General features: G+C 59.9%; 2 protein-coding genes across 2 annotated transcripts; both read right to left on the minus strand.

Annotated features, from left to right (window-relative positions):
* Window positions 1-198: 198 nt before the first annotated feature.
* Window positions 199-10,239, minus strand: LOC147413849 (ubiquitin carboxyl-terminal hydrolase 36-like). Its single transcript, XM_086477016.1, has 18 exons — window positions 10,011-10,239; window positions 9,708-9,929; window positions 9,422-9,532; window positions 9,028-9,130; window positions 8,305-8,372; window positions 7,812-7,882; window positions 7,315-7,397; window positions 6,864-6,975; window positions 6,430-6,570; window positions 6,014-6,114; window positions 5,584-5,707; window positions 4,640-5,307; window positions 3,643-3,802; window positions 2,422-2,493; window positions 1,986-2,125; window positions 886-974; window positions 382-494; window positions 199-273 (listed from the first exon to the last, which is right to left on the minus strand). Exons 1-18 carry the CDS (start codon window positions 10,237-10,239, stop codon window positions 199-201), a joined length of 2,682 nt encoding a protein of 893 aa, XP_086333142.1.
* A 349-nt stretch (window positions 10,240-10,588) lies between these two features.
* LOC147413850 (ubiquitin carboxyl-terminal hydrolase 36-like) lies at window positions 10,589-20,621 on the minus strand. The gene is made up of 18 exons (XM_086477017.1): window positions 20,393-20,621; window positions 20,090-20,311; window positions 19,804-19,914; window positions 19,410-19,512; window positions 18,687-18,754; window positions 18,194-18,264; window positions 17,697-17,779; window positions 17,254-17,365; window positions 16,820-16,960; window positions 16,404-16,504; window positions 15,974-16,097; window positions 15,030-15,697; window positions 14,033-14,192; window positions 12,812-12,883; window positions 12,376-12,515; window positions 11,276-11,364; window positions 10,772-10,884; window positions 10,589-10,663 (listed from the first exon to the last, which is right to left on the minus strand). The coding sequence occupies exons 1-18, from the start codon at window positions 20,619-20,621 to the stop codon at window positions 10,589-10,591; spliced, it is 2,682 nt and encodes an 893-aa protein (XP_086333143.1).
* Between the last annotated feature and the right edge of the window lie 222 nt (window positions 20,622-20,843).

Raw genomic sequence — 20,843 nt, forward strand, 5'->3', positions numbered from 1 at the left:
CCCATCCCACCGCAGTCACCATCCGGGTCCCCACCGCTGTGCCCACGTGTAGCCGCCTTCAAGAGCCGACTGCCACTTGCCTGCGCGATGCAAACTCCTGCCGCGCCTCTCCTGGCAAGGGACGGGGACAGCACTGCTCCTGCCCTCCGCTGCGGTCGCGCTCACTCGACTCGACTCCCTCCCCACAACCCCCTGACTTCACTCCTTCCCTCCACGTCTGCCACACTCCACGTCCCGATGTGGACTGAGGGCAAAGCCGCGCTTGCGTCTTGGCTGCAGTGGCAAGGGGGCAGGGCCTGTCAGGGCGTGGCCGCTTGGGGTCCGTGACCTTCATTGTGTGCTAACATGGGTTACCATGGCAGGGGCAGCCCGGCTGCTCACCTTGCACTCACAGCCCATCTTGTACCTCTGGTTTAGGCTCTTCTTCTGGGTCAGGCTCAGGGAGTCCCAGGTGGAGACCAAGTCGCAGAGCCCATTTCCGTGCTCGGGAAGAGCTGTTCACCCACAGTGGCATCCAGCCTTGCTGCCTGAAAAATCCATGCTGTGCTGCTCAGGGTCGTGACAACTGTCACACTACGGCTGTGCCCACACCGCTTTTCCTCATTCTGAGTGACGCTGCCCATTTTTGTGTATTCCTACCTGTGTGCAGCCAGCTGTGGCCTTCTATCCCATAAGAATTTTGGAAAATCACACATTTTTTTCCTCAATTCCTCTTCTGGGCTCACTGCCATACAGGCCCACAGTCCATGAGTATGGCTGGTAAAGTCCGAAGCAATATAGAATTGTGCACTACTGAAAAATATCCAACGGTTCAGCTCGTTTCAATCGTTTAAGGCAAGGCTTTTAGCTGGAACACAGTCGAGACAATTTAAAACTAGTGCTAACCTGCACACCCTCCTTGATTGGCACCTCTTGCTTTATCAATTCTGCGCATTTTGTTCTGTCCTTGGCAGTACATATCAAGATTTTCTTGTCTAAAAGAAACAAGAAAGATCAGTCACAAATACGCAGAAATCCAGACAACCACATCCGTGGTGCCCACACAGTAACATTGCTCTACTGTTTTCCTATGCCCAAAGCTACTAAGGATTAACTGAACACAACCATCTCTTGTCACGTGTTGTCACAAGAGGCACGTGCTGCTTCAGCATCGATCTTTCAGGCTGTTACCAGTGAGAAAAAGGAAGCGTGTTTTACTGTAGGAAACTTCGTTCAGGGCCTCATTTGCCTCTCTAGGCACCCACACGGTGAATAGCCCAGGAAACGGTACAGAAGTGAGCAGCAAAGCAAACCCAGGGCACCCCAAGAGACCCCCTAACGACACGAGTCCTTCTCTCCTTTTCACCATGAGGTCCCAAAGCAGCAGGGCAGGAGCAGGCAGGGCAGTCATGTGCTCGGGTCACACCGGGCAGGAGAGGGCAGGAAGAGCCCTCGAGCACCCAGGATTAGTAAAGAGAATTCCTGCCTTCAACTGAGGTTAGTCCATGCCCAAGGCCAGCGCTGATCCAGACGTGAAACTGAGGGGGTCAGTGAACCCCAGGTGCCACACAGGCTGCACCTTCTTCCCTCGCCTCGTCCATGAATTGTTTTCCAGGCTCCTCCACCTCACCCCGGCTCACACACCTGCAGGCTGGCTCAGGGCTGGCGGGGGGCTGGCGACCCTGGGGGCAGCAGCAGGAGCTGCTCTGACCCTGCTTGTGGGGCTGTCCCTGGGGCTGAGCACTCAGGCCCAGGGCTGGAGAACTGGGCCATGACAGGGCCTGTGGGCCCTGCGGTCTCCAGGTCCCTCCCCCAAGGCCCAGCCACGCTGGGAGTTACCTGCTCCTGCAGCACCCCTAGTCCTGGTCCTGTCCCTGTTCCTATTCCTGTCCCTGTTCCTGTCCCTGTCCCTGTCCCTGTCCCCAGCTGCCCCCAGCCTGTCTCTCCTCCATTTCTCTTCAGGCCCCTCGGCCTCTGCCCCCTCTGGCCCCCAGGCCTCTCCTCACCTCAGCAGCTCCTCAGCCAGCCAGGACGTGGGGCCTGCGGAGGCGGCCTTCAGGAAGGGCCATTTCCCTGGAGCGGGGCCTGCAGCAGCGCAGGGGTGGGCACAGCTCTGCCCGCCCTCGGTCCGCTTGGGGGCCTGGGCCTGCTCAGGGAGGGAGGGGGACAGGAGGGGAGCTGCCCTGGGCTTGCTCTGCATGGTCAAGTCCCAAAAGGCGGCTCTGTCTGTGCTCCGGCCACAGCCCCGGGCAGCAGGAGCTGCGTGACGGAGCCACTGGCATCGGCCAGGCCTTGCCTCGTCACACCGCCCGTGCTGAGCCCAGCGCCCGGGGTCTTCCTCAGGCCTCACCTTCCCCTGGGTGATGGGGAGGAGACGTGGCCTGTCCCGGCGTGGCCAAGGACATCTTCCTGTGGCCAAAGGAAGGACGGAGCCCCCCTTACTCTCTCCACGGGGCTGGCCACTGTCCTTGGCTCCTGTCCCCGGGGATCTTCGGCGCTGGCAGGCCCTGCAGGCTTTCAGGGCCAAGGAAAGGCCGGAGTGCCAGGGGCTTCTGGGGCTCTGGGCAGCTTTGGGCATCTCTGAAGCTGAGGTGTGGCTGCCCCTTTCCCTCTGCAGACACAGATACTTGCTGCCCCCTTCATGGTTAAACCCTGTTTCTCCTCATGGCACATGAACTGGACAGAGGCCACATCCCTGGTAGTCTGGGAGGACTTCAGGGAAACATAGAAGTCAAAGATGCATGCAGATAGGAAGAAAGTGAAAAGCAGCCGTGTCCAGGTTTTTCTGCTGTTTCAGGACAGAACTCAGGCATTTGTGTGCATCCCAGCACCAAAGTATGCTTTTTTCCTCCAAGCTGCACAGCTTTTCACCAGCAAAAGGGAGCTGGGCTGAGCTGGCCTTCAGGATACCTCGGCTCCTTCCTCTTTTAATTGTGTGCCTATACTTCCATTGTCTTCCCAGCAATTTTTTTTCCTTCCTTTCTTCCCCACCCAGTTCCCTCCTCTTTCAAAGGTAATTATAATTGGACTTTCTGGACAGGTCATTGAGTAGGTAGACTCAGGATCTAAGTCTAGGCTGGTCTGTGCCTCCAGAGCTGTAGGCTGAGCAATTCTACCTATAAGGCTAGGTAGAGAGGAGTTCCTGTTTGTCACTTGTGGGTTTTTTTGGTCCTGAGACAGTGAAGGTAAGGTCATCAGCTCTGCAGCAGCTAAAACCACCACTGAAAGAGTTTTGCTGGTGGATGCTGTTCTGTGTGTTCTATTTTCAACAATGATTTCATTAAGCTGGAATTATTTCTATGCAATTAGGGGATGGGGATCTTCTAGCACTGGTCTTCTGTTTCTGGAGAGTGTCCTGACAGCTTTTGTCATCCAGAGCTTTCCTGTCTGTTCCCGAGACAAGCAATGGCCACGACATGGAACAACCCCTATGAGTAATGGCTTCAGCAGTAGGCTTGGATTTAGTGAATCCCCATGGACAAATGTACGTAGCAGGTCCTCCATCCAAGAATTTTGAGGTACCACCACTCTAGAGTGAATCTGGAGTTTGGTCAGGTCCGGCTTAGGGATGGGTTCAGTCTCAGGGCCATGCCCACAGGGACTTGCTGGGAAGGGGGTGGGAGCATGTCCCCAACCCCTGGCAGGAGCTGGGGGAGCCCGCACCTCTGCTGCCAGCTGCTCCCCCCAGGATTTGCTCTCTGCTGAGGCAGATGGCTGGAGAGGAGCTGCGTATCGTGGGGCAGACACTGGCATCAGCAGAGTCACACCAGCAAGAACCTCAGTGCCAGACTCCCACCGTGCTGAGGCCTTGGCAGACCGTGCTCTGCAAAACCAGGAGAGTTCAAGGGCTTTGGGACAGCTGCAGATTTTGATGCTCCCCCAACAGGGAGGCAGCGGGGATTTGGAGGTGGCTGTGCTGCCTGTCCTGTGTGCTGCCCTGCAGTCCCCGTGCGGTAGTGAGAGGCAACGTCTGATGCAGACAGAGCACGTATAAGCAAGAGCCTTTCTGCATACCATTCCTCGGTAGTGACTGTGAACAACAAGCGTTTTCACTGCTAGGAAGCAGGCACTGTCTGGAAAAACATGCTATTGATTTCAGAAAGTGCAGTTAGAAGAGACTAAACTGAACAGTAAAATCACTGAAGAGAATTAGTTCTGGTTTAGCTCAAACCAGGAGAGCTAAGGAGCACTTATCCTAGGTCAAGGAGTTTTTGTTTCCCCTGCTCCGCCAGCCAGCAGGCGCAGAAGAAGCTGGGAGGGAGCATGGCCAGGAGAGGTGACCCCAACTGGTGAAAGGGTCGTAGAACATCATGGTCAGTAGAGAAACTGGGGGGATTTGGCCAGGAGGGGCGCATCACTGCTCTGGAATCGGTCAGTAGGTGGTGGGCAACTGCCCTATGCATCACTTGTCTTTTCTTGGGTTTTCTTGCTCTCTCTCTTTGCTATGCTCCATTTAAATACAGTTACTACTGTTCATGTTAGTATATTTTTTATTATTATTGTCATGATTTTATTTTATTTTACTTCTTTATTAAACTGTTCTTATGTCAACGAAAAGTTTTGTGTTTTTTCCGATTCTCCTCCCCATCCCAGTGGGAGGGGAGAGGAGTGAGCAAGTGGCTGCGTGGGCTTTGGCTGTTGGCTGGGGTTTAGCCACAACGCAGAGAGCACCAGCACCTTGGCCGGTGGCGGTGACATGGCGCTGGCCAACAGGCAGGATTTCCGTTTTGCTGGCTCGGAGTTTTTGGGAGCAGCCGGCTCGCCGCCGGGGCCAGCAGGGAGGTCCGTGCCACAGCCTGTTTCCCGAGAGGTGCAGAAGATGCCAAGACTGCTGCTGGCCTTCTGGGACACCTTGGCCAGCTTCCCCGCTGCGCCGGGCACTGGCCTGGGAGCACCGCTGCTGCAAGAGACCCTCTTGAGGGTCCCGGTGTTGTCCCCACTGCCCCCAGGCTCCTGGCTGTGGCTGGGCTCCAGCAGCGCCTTGGGTGACACAGGTGGCTGCTTGTGCTCGCAGGAGCTCTGCCGGGGCAGCTCCGCTTTGGCCGCGCCTGCCCTGCTGGTGTTGCAGAAGCCTTGAGCTGCTCTGGGCGTGGGAGGCAGCTGCGGGAAGGAGAGCGACTCCTTGGGTGTCCGCGCTGCACCATTGGGCAGAGCTGTGGCCATGGGGGTGGCTTTGAGGAGCAGCCTGGGTGACGGGGAAAAAGCAGGTGCCTTTGGCGGAGCGGTTCTGTTGGGCGGCTCCAGCCCTGCCCCAGATGTACTGCGGGCCACAGGGGCTCTGACCTCCTTTGGCCCCGGCAGCTTCTTCCCCAGCAGCATGTGTGGTCTCTAGAGAAACAGAAGGACAGAGGTTCAGGGAGGAGAGCATTCAAGGAGCCAAGGACACAGAGGGATACGTCCCTCCCCATGCCTTGCCAGGCACGCTCAGGGACCCTTGGCTCAGTAGGATCCCTCCTGTCAACCGTCCTCCCTCGCACCTGCCCGTTCGGAGCAGTGCGCCTGCCTCCCTGCGGAGCTGCAGCCACCCGCCCTCGCAGAGCAGACAGAGGGGCAGCAGCTCCCAGCTCCCAGGAGCGCTGGCTGAGAGCAGCCTTAAGGACTCACCTGGCCCGTCAGCAGTGAAGACAGGGCCCTGCTGGTCACAGTTGTCTTGACCTGAGTGGAGCCAGGCAGGCTGGAGGCAGCTTTGGCCGTGGGCCCCTGCGAGCTCTTCCTGGGGCTGGGGGTTCTGGTGAAGGCAGAGAAGTGCAGGTGTTAACTGCGAGGGTTCGAGCGACGAGAGCGCTCTCGTCGGAGATGCACACAAGCAACAGGAGCCAGAAGCTCCGAGGAGATGAACCGCTCTTGATCTACAGCAAAATCCTGACAAGGAGCTGGACCTCTCCCCGCCACCCTGCTCCGAGCCAGCACGTGCACACAGGCTTTGGGGCTACTTGGGCCAAGCTCCGTCCCACACCCAGGCACGTGTTACCAGCCCCGTGCCCAATGCTGAGAGCAGGGGGAAGAGGGGCCGCAAGACACAGGGCGCTCTCACCTCAGGTAGAACAGCACGTAGGCCTGCTCTTTGAGGACCTCTTCGGTGCTGCTGGGGTGGACCCGCTCATCGTTCATTTTATACCACTGCCCATTGCTGGCCTGCAGAAGGAGAAGAGAGAATGGGGTCTGACTGTGAGCGGCGACACTCCTGGCATGAAGAGCAGCAGGAACAGTGCCCGTCGGCAGAGCTCCTCTCCCCAAAACCCACAGGCGGCCCAGGGCAGGCAAGGAGACTCTGGGAGAGCAGACCTCCACGCTTCCTGCAGCGGAGCACAGCCTGTGCAGCACACCTGATCCAGTGCTCCACACCACGCACCTCTGCTCAGCACCCTCCTTTCTGCACATTACAGGGACCCGTGAGCACCCACCAGCCCCCAGCCCAGACGGGGTGCCAAGAGAGCTCCCCGGGCTCACCTTCACGAAGCAGTAGTAGTGCCCGGCGTGGCAGCTGTACCCAGAGTGCACCAGCACCGCGTAGAGCCCGTACAGGACAGGATCCCCATTCTTCTGAGACATGTAAGGGCGGAGGTTGAAGAACTCGGGGTACCCCACGTCCTGCAGAGAGAGGATGTCTCAGGAGCCTGCACAGCAGATGGCTTTCTTGCTAGAGCAAGGGCAGCTCAGCCGTCCTGCAGATCCCACCTTTCAAGGGAGGGGGACCCGCTCTCGCCAGGCCGAGTGCACGGTGAGGAAGATGCCAGGATGAGCCAAACTCCCTCTGTGCCGCACAGCTGGGGAAGGTCAGCAGGACTGCGGCAGAGCTTGCACTGGATCGCCTCCCACCCTGCTTTGGGCAGCAGAGCCTCGGGCCAGGAGACAGCCCCCGCTCTGGATTGCCGAGCACTCACCTTTGTGAGTTTGCCTCCACCAAAGTCGGCAAAGCGCTTCAGCGAGATGGTGAGAACGTTGGAGGCTCGGTGGATGGTGAAGCCCTTGCTGGCCGTCACTTTCTTCTTGCATCTGCGCAGCAAGAGCTCGAGCTATTCAAGCTGATCCACCACCCGGACAATGCCAGCCCTGGCCAAGCGGCACACCCCACGGCAGGGACCCTGCTGACAGCGGGCACCGCTCCAGGGCACCTGCTTGTGGCCGTGTCTGCTGGCCCCTGCCCTTCCCACCAGAGGAGCAGAGGAGGGAGCTGAGGAGAGGCAGGCTTCATTGCAGGCTTCCGTGGCCACGTGCCTCACAGTTTAGCCACGGAGCAGGTAGAGAAGCCCTCCCTTACTGGAGCAGGCTTTCCGCCTGCTTCCCACCAGCACACCCACGGGCCCCTTCCCGCCCACAGCCCCACACACTCACTGGGCACACATGTAGGCGTTCTCCCCGCCCAGCAGGTCTGGCTTCACAAACAGCTCCAGCGCCTGCACTAGGTTTGCGGCTTCCTGCAAGGGCAGAGGAGAGGTCAGGGCATGAGTGGCCTGTCCACACGACAGCCCAGCTCCCCGCCGAGACACTGGCCCCGAGAGATAACACAGAGCATGAGCACAGGGCCACAGGCTACACCACACCTGTGAGCCTGCCACCAGCTAGGCACCGGCCAGCACGCTGTAAGGGACGGCGGCACTGCCCCCCACACCACAGAGCCTCAACGCAGGAGTCGTGGCCCACGCTCAGGCAACGGGCACTGCTCTGCCAGAGAGAGAAGGCAGCGCCACAATGGAAGCGGCTTCCCTCTCGCCTGCACCGTGCCTTGACGCTGGCCGGTTAAGGAGCCTTAAGAGCAGTAATGGTGCAGGTGCAGGAACGTCCCCCCACGAGAGCAGAGCTCCTTCCCATGCCCAACCCTGCCCCAGTACCCCGATCTCCAGCGGCAGGTCCAGGTAAGGGTCGTACGTGTCCGAGACGCTCTTGCACGCCAAGCACTTCACTGCAAAAGAGCGAGCAATGAGCACAGCCTGGCACAACACCTGCACCCGCCACCACCCCAGCACAGCGCAGGCAGCTGCAATATTCCCCCTCTCTGCATTTGGGCTCTGGGAGGTGAGCACCAGGATTCACAGCCTGGCAAGGAGGAAGGCTGGCAATTCCGCTGGGACAGCGGTTGTTGCTAGAGAGCTGGCAACAGGGGTTCCTCTATCAGTGGCAATGAGCTGGAGACCCACGGCCAACGGCTTTTTCCATCGCCACAACAGGGGTCACGAGCTGCAGGCACTGCCAGACTGACCGGCTGCAGCTCTGGGTACGTTACGCATGCTTCGCCACTTTCCCAAGAGATTTTTTACCGCAAGGCTCTCGGGGCAACAGCAGCCCTGAGAGTCGCAGGCCCAGGACCTGGCAGCCAGCACTCACCACGGGACCGCAGGTAACCGCCAAAGACCTGGTGAACCAGCGTCGTGGCCTGGGTCTCGCGATCCAACCTGGAGATAACAGCACCAGATCTCACACCACCCCTCCGCCATGGCCACACCCGCGGGCCACCCCTGTGTCCTCGGGACAGCTCCCCTGTGCACTCTGGCCAGCGGATGGGCTGCAGAGCTCCAAGGGCAGAGGGAAGTCGCAGCTGCTGCCAGCCTGCTCTCCCAGTGCCGCAGCTCGAGGGGTGGCACCAGGCTCCGATGCACACCTTCCTTGAGAAGGAGCAGAAACTCCTGGCTGGAGCTCAGAGCTGGGCACTGCAGACGGAGGCAACGCAGGCTTCCCGGGACGGAGAGCCCACAGGAAAGCGGCTCAGCCCTGGCCACAGCGCTGGGGCTGAACTAGCGGGCACGCCTGTATTCCTCAGCAATTGGGACAGGATCCAAACCCATAGCAGCCTCGGGATTTGGGGACAGGACCACAGCTCTGCTATGGTGGAGGAGTCAGGAGAAGGGAGAAGGCAGACAACAGCCCAGAGCTGTGTCACAGAGGGGCAGGGAGCTGGGCCACCCACTCAAGGTCCCTGGAACCAGCGGCTCCCTCTATGAGTCTGACCTGGGGGACACATTCACCCCACAGGCCCCTCCTGTGGGTGCAGGGGACCAGTGAAGGGACAGTGGGGAAGAGCAGCGATGGGCCATCAGAGGCCCCACGTACGTGGTACAGCCTTTCAAGCAGGCCTTCTGCATGGCATCGACGGTGTGACACAGGAACTCGTGCGCATCCTCCTGTCTCCTGAAGAGGATGTGCTGGGCAATATCTGCAGGAGAGGGAAGAATCAGCCCCAGCACGTGCTGCATGATGCAGGCCTTCCCTCCCTTCCTTGGGGCAGGGACTGTGGGGGTTGAGCCCCCTCAAACCAAACCAGACATCAGACTCTTGCCGGAAAGCCCCAAGTGGCCCTTGAAGGCGCCAGCCCCTGGCAGGCTCAGGGAGTCATCTCAGAAGAGCCGTCTGCCAAGACCTGCCCCCATCTCAAAGGCTACGCTCCTGCATTAGCCACTGCTCTCCTGCATGGCTACCAGGGGGAGGGGAAGGCAGCCGTCCTTACTCTTGAGGTCTCGGATGAAGGATATCGGCTTTATTGTCTTGCCGCTGTTGGCAAAAGCCTCAATTGTGTGCTTCTCCATGAGGCACATCATGCAAAAGCCTCCTTGGTCACCTGGAGCAGGAGAGGAGAAGACAGGGCGTTAACGACAGGACATGGCGCCCCACTGCCGGAGCCAGATGCAGGGGTGCTGAGCGCAGCACTGGCAACAGGACAGGCAGGCGCTCCTCCTCCCACTGGCACCCCTGCCCCAGCCCTGCTGCCTGCCGAGCCGGGCCTCCCTACTCACAGCTGCGGCTGTGCTCCTTGGAGAGCAGGTAGTTGGCGAGCGGCGGCGTGTGGGTCAGGCACTGCACCGTGGAGTTGAGGAAGCAGGTGTTCCCCAGGTTCTCCAGCCCGGCGCCGACCTGGTAGATCCGCTCCCACTTCATGGAGAGGCGCTCCACGGGGAAGAGCACCTTCTGGGGCATGGGGACCCCGTCCCCCCGTTCCCCTGCGGCATGGCGGCTGCCTGCAAGGAGAGGGGCGGTGAGTCGTGGCAGTGCGGAGCGTGGGGAGGGCCCCCCTCGCCCGCTCTACCTACCCTGCTTGCCGGGTGGCTTCTCCTTGGCAGCCTCGGCCCAGGGGTTGAGCAGCACGTACTTCCCCTGCAGCTGCTCCAGCTCGCAGGAGAAGCCGTGGCTGGTGGGCTCGACCTCGTTCTTCTGCAGCCGCATCTTCTTGGCCGAGGGGGCCAGCAGCCAGCCCAGCTCCCCATCCTCAGCCATCTCCCACCAGGTCCGCTTCAGCGCCAGCCTCGCTGCCTTCTTCGGCTTCTCCATGGTCAGTGTGGCAGAGGCCGGTGGCCCTGGCTGGGGGGAGGGGGTGGCCAGTTGAGTGGGAGCACCGGCCCTTTCCACTCTGTTCCCAACGCAGGGCGGTGTTGTCAGGGCAATAGGAACGCAGGCCTCGGCATCCCGGGGCCCATCCCAGCCCATCCCACCGCAGTCACCATCCGGGTCCCCACCGCTGTGCCCACGTGTAGCCGCCTTCAAGAGCCGACTGCCACTTGCCTGCGCGATGCAAACTCCTGCCGCGCCTCTCCTGGCAAGGGACGGGGACAGCACTGCTCCTGCCCTCCGCTGCGGTCGCGCTCACTCGACTCGACTCCCTCCCCACAACCCCCTGACTTCACTCCTTCCCTCCACGTCTGCCACACTCCACGTCCCGATGTGGACTGAGGGCAAAGCCGCGCTTGCGTCTTGGCTGCAGTGGCAAGGGGGCAGGGCCTGTCAGGGCGTGGCCGCTTGGGGTCCGTGACCTTCATTGTGTGCTAACATGGGTTACCATGGCAGGGGCAGCCCGGCTGCTCACCTTGCACTCACAGCCCATCTTGTACCTCTGGTTTAGGCTCTTCTTCTGGGTCAGGCTCAGGGAGTCCCAGGTGGAGACCAAGTCGCAGAGCCCATTTCCGTGCTCGGGAAGAGCTGTTCACCCACAGTGGCATCCAGCCTTGCTGCCTGAAAAATCCATGCTGTGCTGCTCAGGGTCGTGACAACTGTCACACTACGGCTGTGCCCACACCGCTTTTCCTCATTCTGAGTGACGCTGCCCATTTTTGTGTATTCCTACCTGTGTGCAGCCAGCTGTGGCCTTCTATCCCATAAGAATTTTGGAAAATCACACATTTTTTTCCTCAATTCCTCTTCTGGGCTCACTGCCATACAGGCCCACAGTCCATGAGTATGGCTGGTAAAGTCCGAAGCAATATAGAATTGTGCACTACTGAAAAATATCCAACGGTTCAGCTCGTTTCAATCGTTTAAGGCAAGGCTTTTAGCTGGAACACAGTCGAGACAATTTAAAACTAGTGCTAACCTGCACACCCTCCTTGATTGGCACCTCTTGCTTTATCAATTCTGCGCATTTTGTTCTGTCCTTGGCAGTACATATCAAGATTTTCTTGTCTAAAAGAAACAAGAAAGATCAGTCACAAATACGCAGAAATCCAGACAACCACATCCGTGGTGCCCACACAGTAACATTGCTCTACTGTTTTCCTATGCCCAAAGCTACTAAGGATTAACTGAACACAACCATCTCTTGTCACGTGTTGTCACAAGAGGCACGTGCTGCTTCAGCATCGATCTTTCAGGCTGTTACCAGTGAGAAAAAGGAAGCGTGTTTTACTGTAGGAAACTTCGTTCAGGGCCTCATTTGCCTCTCTAGGCACCCACACGGTGAATAGCCCAGGAAACGGTACAGAAGTGAGCAGCAAAGCAAACCCAGGGCACCCCAAGAGACCCCCTAACGACACGAGTCCTTCTCTCCTTTTCACCATGAGGTCCCAAAGCAGCAGGGCAGGAGCAGGCAGGGCAGTCATGTGCTCGGGTCACACCGGGCAGGAGAGGGCAGGAAGAGCCCTCGAGCACCCAGGATTAGTAAAGAGAATTCCTGCCTTCAACTGAGGTTAGTCCATGCCCAAGGCCAGCGCTGATCCAGACGTGAAACTGAGGGGGTCAGTGAACCCCAGGTGCCACACAGGCTGCACCTTCTTCCCTCGCCTCGTCCATGAATTGTTTTCCAGGCTCCTCCACCTCACCCCGGCTCACACACCTGCAGGCTGGCTCAGGGCTGGCGGGGGGCTGGCGACCCTGGGGGCAGCAGCAGGAGCTGCTCTGACCCTGCTTGTGGGGCTGTCCCTGGGGCTGAGCACTCAGGCCCAGGGCTGGAGAACTGGGCCATGACAGGGCCTGTGGGCCCTGCGGTCTCCAGGTCCCTCCCCCAAGGCCCAGCCACGCTGGGAGTTACCTGCTCCTGCAGCACCCCTAGTCCTGGTCCTGTCCCTGTTCCTATTCCTGTCCCTGTTCCTGTCCCTGTCCCTGTCCCTGTCCCCAGCTGCCCCCAGCCTGTCTCTCCTCCATTTCTCTTCAGGCCCCTCGGCCTCTGCCCCCTCTGGCCCCCAGGCCTCTCCTCACCTCAGCAGCTCCTCAGCCAGCCAGGACGTGGGGCCTGCGGAGGCGGCCTTCAGGAAGGGCCATTTCCCTGGAGCGGGGCCTGCCGCAGCGCAGGGGTGGGCACAGCTCTGCCCGCCCTCGGTCCGCTTGGGGGCCTGGGCCTGCTCAGGGAGGGAGGGGGACAGGAGGGGAGCTGCCCTGGGCTTGCTCTGCATGGTCAAGTCCCAAAAGGCGGCTCTGTCTGTGCTCCGGCCACAGCCCCGGGCAGCAGGAGCTGCGTGACGGAGCCACTGGCATCGGCCAGGCCTTGCCTCGTCACACCGCCCGTGCTGAGCCCAGCGCCCAGGGTCTTCCTCAGGCCTCACCTTCCCCTGGGTGATGGGGAGGAGACGTGGCCTGTCCCGGCGTGGCCAAGGACATCTTCCTGTGGCCAAAGGAAGGACGGAGCCCCCCTTACTCTCTCCACGGGGCTGGCCACTGTCCTTGGCTCCTGTCCCCGGGGATCTTCGGCGCTGGCAGGCCCTGCAGGCTTTCAGGGCCAAGGAAAGGCCGGAGTGCCAGGGGCTTCTGGGGCTCTGGGCAGCTTTGGGCATCTCTGAAGCTGAGGTGTGGCTGCCCCTTTCCCTCTGCAGACACAGATACTTGCTGCCCCCTTCATGGTCAAACCCTGTTTCTCCCCATGGCACATGAACTGGACAGAGGCCACATCCCTGGTAGTCTGGGAGGACTTCAGGGAAACATAGAAGTCAAAGATGCATGCAGATAGGAAGAAAGTGAAAAGCAGCCGTGTCCAGGTTTTTCTGCTGTTTCAGGACAGAACTCAGGCATTTGTGTGCATCCCAGCACCAAAGTATGCTTTTTTCCTCCAAGCTGCACAGCTTTTCACCAGCAAAAGGGAGCTGGGCTGAGCTGGCCTTCAGGATACCTCGGCTCCTTCCTCTTTTAATTGTGTGCCTATACTTCCATTGTCTTCCCAGCAATTTTTTTTCCTTCCTTTCTTCCCCACCCAGTTCCCTCCTCTTTCAAAGGTAATTATAATTGGACTTTCTGGACAGGTCATTGAGTAGGTAGACTCAGGATCTAAGTCTAGGCTGGTCTGTGCCTCCAGAGCTGTAGGCTGAGCAATTCTACCTATAAGGCTAGGTAGAGAGGAGTTCCTGTTTGTCACTTGTGGGTTTTTTTGGTCCTGAGACAGTGAAGGTAAGGTCATCAGCTCTGCAGCAGCTAAAACCACCACTGAAAGAGTTTTGCTGGTGGATGCTGTTCTGTGTGTTCTATTTTCAACAATGATTTCATTAAGCTGGAATTATTTCTATGCAATTAGGGGATGGGGATCTTCTAGCACTGGTCTTCTGTTTCTGGAGAGTGTCCTGACAGCTTTTGTCATCCAGAGCTTTCCTGTCTGTTCCCGAGACAAGCAATGGCCACGACATGGAACAACCCCTATGAGTAATGGCTTCAGCAGTAGGCTTGGATTTAGTGAATCCCCATGGACAAATGTACGTAGCAGGTCCTCCATCCAAGAATTTTGAGGTACCACCACTCTAGAGTGAATCTGGAGTTTGGTCAGGTCCGGCTTAGGGATGGGTTCAGTCTCAGGGCCATGCCCACAGGGACTTGCTGGGAAGGGGGTGGGAGCATGTCCCCAACCCCTGGCAGGAGCTGGGGGAGCCCGCACCTCTGCTGCCAGCTGCTCCCCCCAGGATTTGCTCTCTGCTGAGGCAGATGGCTGGAGAGGAGCTGCGTATCGTGGGGCAGACACTGGCATCAGCAGAGTCACACCAGCAAGAACCTCAGTGCCAGACTCCCACCGTGCTGAGGCCTTGGCAGACCGTGCTCTGCAAAACCAGGAGAGTTCAAGGGCTTTGGGACAGCTGCAGATTTTGATGCTCCCCCAACAGGGAGGCAGCGGGGATTTGGAGGTGGCTGTGCTGCCTGTCCTGTGTGCTGCCCTGCAGTCCCCGTGCGGTAGTGAGAGGCAACGTCTGATGCAGACAGAGCACGTATAAGCAAGAGCCTTTCTGCATACCATTCCTCGGTAGTGACTGTGAACAACAAGCGTTTTCACTGCTAGGAAGCAGGCACTGTCTGGAAAAACATACTATTGATTTCAGAAAGTGCAGTTAGAAGAGACTAAACTGAACAGTAAAATCACTGAAGAGAATTAGTTCTGGTTTAGCTCAAACCAGGAGAGCTAAGGAGCACTTATCCTAGGTCAAGGAGTTTTTGTTTCCCCTGCTCCGCCAGCCAGCAGGCGCAGAAGAAGCTGGGAGGGAGCATGGCCAGGAGAGCTGACCCCAGCTGGTGAAAGGGTCGTAGAACATCATGGTCAGTAGAGAAACTGGGGGGATTTGGCCAGGAGGGGTGCATCACTGCTCTGGAATCGGTCAGTAGGTGGTGGGCAACTGCCCTATGCATCACTTGTCTTTTCTTGGGTTTTCTTGCTCTCTCTCTTTGCTATGCTCCATTTAAATACAGTTACTACTGTTCATGTTAGTATATTTTTTATTATTATTGTCATGATTTTATTTTATTTTACTTCTTTATTAAACTGTTCTTATGTCAACGAAAAGTTTTGTGTTTTTTCCGATTCTCCTCCCCATCCCAGTGGGAGGGGAGAGGAGTGAGCAAGTGGCTGCGTGGGCTTTGGCTGTTGGCTGGGGTTTAGCCACAACGCAGAGAGCACCAGCACCTTGGCCGGTGGCGGTGACATGGCGCTGGCCAACAGGCAGGATTTCCGTTTTGCTGGCTCGGAGTTTTTGGGAGCAGCCGGCTCGCCGCCGGGGCCAGCAGGGAGGTCCGTGCCACAGCCTGTTTCCCGAGAGGTGCAGAAGATGCCAAGACTGCTGCTGGCCTTCTGGGACACCTTGGCCAGATTCCCCGCTGCGCCGGGCACTGGCCTGGGAGCACCGCTGCTGCAAGAGACCCTCTTGAGGGTCCCGGTGTTGTCCCCACTGCCCCCAGGCTCCTGGCTGTGGCTGGGCTCCAGCAGCGCCTTGGGTGACACAGGTGGCTGCTTGTGCTCGCAGGAGCTCTGCCGGGGCAGCTCCGCTTTGGCCGCGCCTGCCCTGCTGGTGTTGCAGAAGCCTTGAGCTGCTCTGGGCGTGGGAGGCAGCTGCGGGAAGGAGAGCGACTCCTTGGGTGTCCGCGCTGCACCATTGGGCAGAGCTGTGGCCATGGGGGTGGCTTTGAGGAGCAGCCTGGGTGACGGAGAAAAAGCAGGTGCCTTTGGCGGAGCGGTTCTGTTGGGCGGCTCCAGCCCTGCCCCAGATGTACTGCGGGCCACAGGGGCTCTGACCTCCTTTGGCCCCGGCAGCTTCTTCCCCAGCAGCATGTGTGGTCTCTAGAGAAACAGAAGGACAGAGGTTCAGGGAGGAGAGCATTCAAGGAGCCAAGGACACAGAGGGATACGTCCCTCCCCATGCCTTGCCAGGCACGCTCAGGGACCCTTGGCTCAGTAGGATCCCTCCTGTCAACCGTCCTCCCTCGCACCTGCCCGTTCGGAGCAGTGCGCCTGCCTCCCTGCGGAGCTGCAGCCACCCGCCCTCGCAGAGCAGACAGAGGGGCAGCAGCTCCCAGCTCCCAGGAGCGCTGGCTGAGAGCAGCCTTAAGGACTCACCTGGCCCGTCAGCAGTGAAGACAGGGCCCTGCTGGTCACAGTTGTCTTGACCTGAGTGGAGCCAGGCAGGCTGGAGGCAGCTTTGGCCGTGGGCCCCTGCGAGCTCTTCCTGGGGCTGGGGGTTCTGGTGAAGGCAGAGAAGTGCAGGTGTTAACTGCGAGGGTTCGAGCGACGAGAGCGCTCTCGTCGGAGATGCACACAAGCAACAGGAGCCAGAAGCTCCGAGGAGATGAACCGCTCTTGATCTACAGCAAAATCCTGACAAGGAGCTGGACCTCTCCCCGCCACCCTGCTCCGAGCCAGCACGTGCACACAGGCTTTGGGGCTACTTGGGCCAAGCTCCGTCCCACACCCAGGCACGTGTTACCAGCCCCGTGCCCAATGCTGAGAGCAGGGGGAAGAGGGGCCGCAAGACACAGGGCGCTCTCACCTCAGGTAGAACAGCACGTAGGCCTGCTCTTTGAGGACCTCTTCGGTGCTGCTGGGGTGGACCCGCTCATCGTTCATTTTATACCACTGCCCATTGCTGGCCTGCAGAAGGAGAAGAGAGAATGGGGTCTGACTGTGAGCGGCGACACTCCTGGCATGAAGAGCAGCAGGAACAGTGCCCGTCGGCAGAGCTCCTCTCCCCAAAACCCACAGGCGGCCCAGGGCAGGCAAGGGGACTCTGGGAGAGCAGACCTCCACGCTTCCTGCAGCGGAGCACAGCCTGTGCAGCACACCTGATCCAGTGCTCCACACCACGCACCTCTGCTCAGCACCCTCCTTTCTGCACATTACAGGGACCCGTGAGCACCCACCAGCCCCCAGCCCAGACGGGGTGCCAAGAGAGCTCCCCGGGCTCACCTTCACGAAGCAGTAGTAGTGCCCGGCGTGGCAGCTGTACCCAGAGTGCACCAGCACCGCGTAGAGCCCGTACAGGACAGGATCCCCATTCTTCTGAGACATGTAAGGGCGGAGGTTGAAGAACTCGGGGTACCCCACGTCCTGCAGAGAGAGGATGTCTCAGGAGCCTGCACAGCAGATGGCTTTCTTGCTAGAGCAAGGGCAGCTCAGCCGTCCTGCAGATCCCACCTTTCAAGGGAGGGGGACCCGCTCTCGCCAGGCCGAGTGCACGGTGAGGAAGATGCCAGGATGAGCCAAACTCCCTCTGTGCCGCACAGCTGGGGAAGGTCAGCAGGACTGCGGCAGAGCTTGCACTGGATCGCCTCCCACCCTGCTTTGGGCAGCAGAGCCTCGGGCCAGGAGACAGCCCCCGCTCTGGATTGCCGAGCACTCACCTTTGTGAGTTTGCCTCCACCAAAGTCGGCAAAGCGCTTCAGCGAGATGGTGAGAACGTTGGAGGCTCGGTGGATGGTGAAGCCCTTGCTGGCCGTCACTTTCTTCTTGCATCTGCGCAGCAAGAGCTCGAGCTATTCAAGCTGATCCACCACCCGGACAATGCCAGCCCTGGCCAAGCGGCACACCCCACGGCAGGGACCCTGCTGACAGCGGGCACCGCTCCAGGGCACCTGCTTGTGGCCGTGTCTGCTGGCCCCTGCCCTTCCCACCAGAGGAGGGAGCTGAGGAGAGGCAGGCTTCATTGCAGGCTTCCGTGGCCACGTGCCTCACAGTTTAGCCACGGAGCAGGTAGAGAAGCCCTCCCTTACTGGAGCAGGCTTTCCGCCTGCTTCCCACCAGCACACCCACGGGCCCCTTCCCGCCCACAGCCCCACACACTCACTGGGCACACATGTAGGCGTTCTCCCCGCCCAGCAGGTCTGGCTTCACAAACAGCTCCAGCGCCTGCACTAGGTTTGCGGCTTCCTGCAAGGGCAGAGGAGAGGTCAGGGCATGAGTGGCCTGTCCACACGACAGCCCAGCTCCCCGCCGAGACACTGGCCCCGAGAGATAGCACAGAGCATGAGCACAGGGCCACAGGCTACACCACACCTGTGAGCCTGCCACCAGCTAGGCACCGGCCAGCACGCTGTAAGGGACGGCGGCACTGCCCCCCACACCACAGAGCCTCAACGCAGGAGTCGTGGCCCACGCTCAGGCAACGGGCACTGCTCTGCCAGAGAGAGAAGGCAGCGCCACAATGGAAGCGGCTTCCCTCTCGCCTGCACCGTGCCTTGACGCTGGCCGGTTAAGGAGCCTTAAGAGCAGTAATGGTGCAGGTGCAGGAACGTCCCCCCACGAGAGCAGAGCTCCTTCCCATGCCCAACCCTGCCCCAGTACCCCGATCTCCAGCGGCAGGTCCAGGTAAGGGTCGTACGTGTCCGAGACGCTCTTGCACGCCAAGCACTTCACTGCAAAAGAGCGAGCAATGAGCACAGCCTGGCACAACACCTGCACCCGCCACCACCCCAGCACAGCGCAGGCAGCTGCAATATTCCCCCTCTCTGCATTTGGGCTCTGGGAGGTGAGCACCAGGATTCACAGCCTGGCAAGGAGGAAGGCTGGCAATTCCGCTGGGACAGCGGTTGTTGCTAGAGAGCTGGCAACAGGGGTTCCTCTATCAGTGGCAATGAGCTGGAGACCCACGGCCAACGGCTTTTTCCATCGCCACAACAGGGGTCACGAGCTGCAGGCACTGCCAGACTGACCGGCTGCAGCTCTGGGTACGTTACGCATGCTTCGCCACTTTCCCAAGAGATTTTTTACCGCAAGGCTCTCGGGGCAACAGCAGCCCTGAGAGTCGCAGGCCCAGGACCTGGCAGCCAGCACTCACCACGGGACCGCAGGTAACCGCCAAAGACCTGGTGAACCAGCGTCGTGGCCTGGGTCTCGCGATCCAACCTGGAGATAACAGCACCAGATCTCACACCACCCCTCCGCCATGGCCACACCCGCGGGCCACCCCTGTGTCCTCGGGACAGCTCCCCTGTGCACTCTGGCCAGCGGATGGGCTGCAGAGCTCCAAGGGCAGAGGGAAGTCGCAGCTGCTGCCAGCCTGCTCTCCCAGTGCCGCAGCTCGAGGGGTGGCACCAGGCTCCGATGCACACCTTCCTTGAGAAGGAGCAGAAACTCCTGGCTGGAGCTCAGAGCTGGGCACTGCAGACGGAGGCAACGCAGGCTTCCCGGGACGGAGAGCCCACAGGAAAGCGGCTCAGCCCTGGCCACAGCGCTGGGGCTGAACTAGCGGGCACGCCTGTATTCCTCAGCAATTGGGACAGGATCCAAACCCATAGCAGCCTCGGGATTTGGGGACAGGACCACAGCTCTGCTATGGTGGAGGAGTCAGGAGAAGGGAGAAGGCAGACAACAGCCCAGAGCTGTGTCACAGAGGGGCAGGGAGCTGGGCCACCCACTCAAGGTCCCTGGAACCAGCGGCTCCCTCTATGAGTCTGACCTGGGGGACACATTCACCCCACAGGCCCCTCCTGTGGGTGCAGGGGACCAGTGAAGGGACAGTGGGGAAGAGCAGCGATGGGCCATCAGAGGCCCCACGTACGTGGTACAGCCTTTCAAGCAGGCCTTCTGCATGGCATCGACGGTGTGACACAGGAACTCGTGCGCATCCTCCTGTCTCCTGAAGAGGATGTGCTGGGCAATATCTGCAGGAGAGGGAAGAATCAGCCCCAGCACGTGCTGCATGATGCAGGCCTTCCCTCCCTTCCTTGGGGCAGGGACTGTGGGGGTTGAGCCCCCTCAAACCAAACCAGACATCAGACTCTTGCCGGAAAGCCCCAAGTGGCCCTTGAAGGCGCCAGCCCCTGGCAGGCTCAGGGAGTCATCTCAGAAGAGCCGTCTGCCAAGACCTGCCCCCATCTCAAAGGCTACGCTCCTGCATTAGCCACTGCTCTCCTGCATGGCTACCAGGGGGAGGGGAAGGCAGCCGTCCTTACTCTTGAGGTCTCGGATGAAGGATATCGGCTTTATTGTCTTGCCGCTGTTGGCAAAAGCCTCAATTGTGTGCTTCTCCATGAGGCACATCATGCAAAAGCCTCCTTGGTCACCTGGAGCAGGAGAGGAGAAGACAGGGCGTTAACGACAGGACATGGCGCCCCACTGCCGGAGCCAGATGCAGGGGTGCTGAGCGCAGCACTGGCAACAGGACAGGCAGGCGCTCCTCCTCCCACTGGCACCCCTGCCCCAGCCCTGCTGCCTGCCGAGCCGGGCCTCCCTACTCACAGCTGCGGCTGTGCTCCTTGGAGAGCAGGTAGTTGGCGAGCGGCGGCGTGTGGGTCAGGCACTGCACCGTGGAGTTGAGGAAGCAGGTGTTCCCCAGGTTCTCCAGCCCGGCGCCGACCTGGTAGATCCGCTCCCACTTCATGGAGAGGCGCTCCACGGGGAAGAGCACCTTCTGGGGCATGGGGACCCCGTCCCCCCGTTCCCCTGCGGCATGGCGGCTGCCTGCAGGGAGAGGGGCGGTGAGTCGTGGCAGTGCGGAGCGTGGGGAGGGCCCCCCTCGCCCGCTCTACCTACCCTGCTTGCCGGGTGGCTTCTCCTTGGCAGCCTCGGCCCAGGGGTTGAGCAGCACGTACTTCCCCTGCAGCTGCTCCAGCTCGCAGGAGAAGCCGTGGCTGGTGGGCTCGACCTCGTTCTTCTGCAGCCGCATCTTCTTGGCCGAGGGGGCCAGCAGCCAGCCCAGCTCCCCATCCTCAGCCATCTCCCACCAGGTCCGCTTCAGCGCCAGCCTCGCTGCCTTCTTCGGCTTCTCCATGGTCAGTGTGGCAGAGGCCGGTGGCCCTGGCTGGGGGGAGGGGGTGGCCAGTTGAGTGGGAGCACCGGCCCTTTCCACTCTGTTCCCAACGCAGGGCGGTGTTGTCAGGGCAATAGGAACGCAGGCCTCGGCATCCCGGGGCCCATCCCAGCCCATCCCACCGCAGTCACCATCCGGGTCCCCACCGCTGTGCCCACGTGTAGCCGCCTTCAAGAGCCGACT

Source organism: Leptosomus discolor, chromosome 23 (genome assembly GCF_034619465.1).
Source record: "Leptosomus discolor isolate bLepDis1 chromosome 23, bLepDis1.hap2, whole genome shotgun sequence".
NCBI classification, from domain to species: Eukaryota; Metazoa; Chordata; class Aves; order Leptosomiformes; family Leptosomidae; genus Leptosomus; species Leptosomus discolor.

Excerpts from the sequence above, each read along its gene's own strand:
- LOC147413849 (XM_086477016.1), bottom strand. The coding sequence starts at position 10,239 with ATGGAGAAGCCGAAGAAGGCAGCGAGGCTGGCGCTGAAGCGGACCTGG. Across the intron at positions 5,708-6,013 it reads TACGTGCTGTTCTACCTGAG|AACCCCCAGCCCCAGGAAGA; the intron begins GTGAGAGCGCCC and ends TGCCTTCACCAG. Across the intron at positions 2,494-3,642 it reads GGGAGCAGCTGGCAGCAGAG|CCTGCAGGGCCTGCCAGCGC; the intron begins GTGCGGGCTCCC and ends TGGCCCTGAAAG.
- LOC147413850 (XM_086477017.1), bottom strand. The coding sequence starts at position 20,621 with ATGGAGAAGCCGAAGAAGGCAGCGAGGCTGGCGCTGAAGCGGACCTGG. Across the intron at positions 17,780-18,193 it reads ACCTGCCGCTGGAGATCGGG|GAAGCCGCAAACCTAGTGCA; the intron begins GTACTGGGGCAG and ends CTGCCCTTGCAG. Across the intron at positions 12,884-14,032 it reads GGGAGCAGCTGGCAGCAGAG|CCTGCAGGGCCTGCCAGCGC; the intron begins GTGCGGGCTCCC and ends TGGCCCTGAAAG.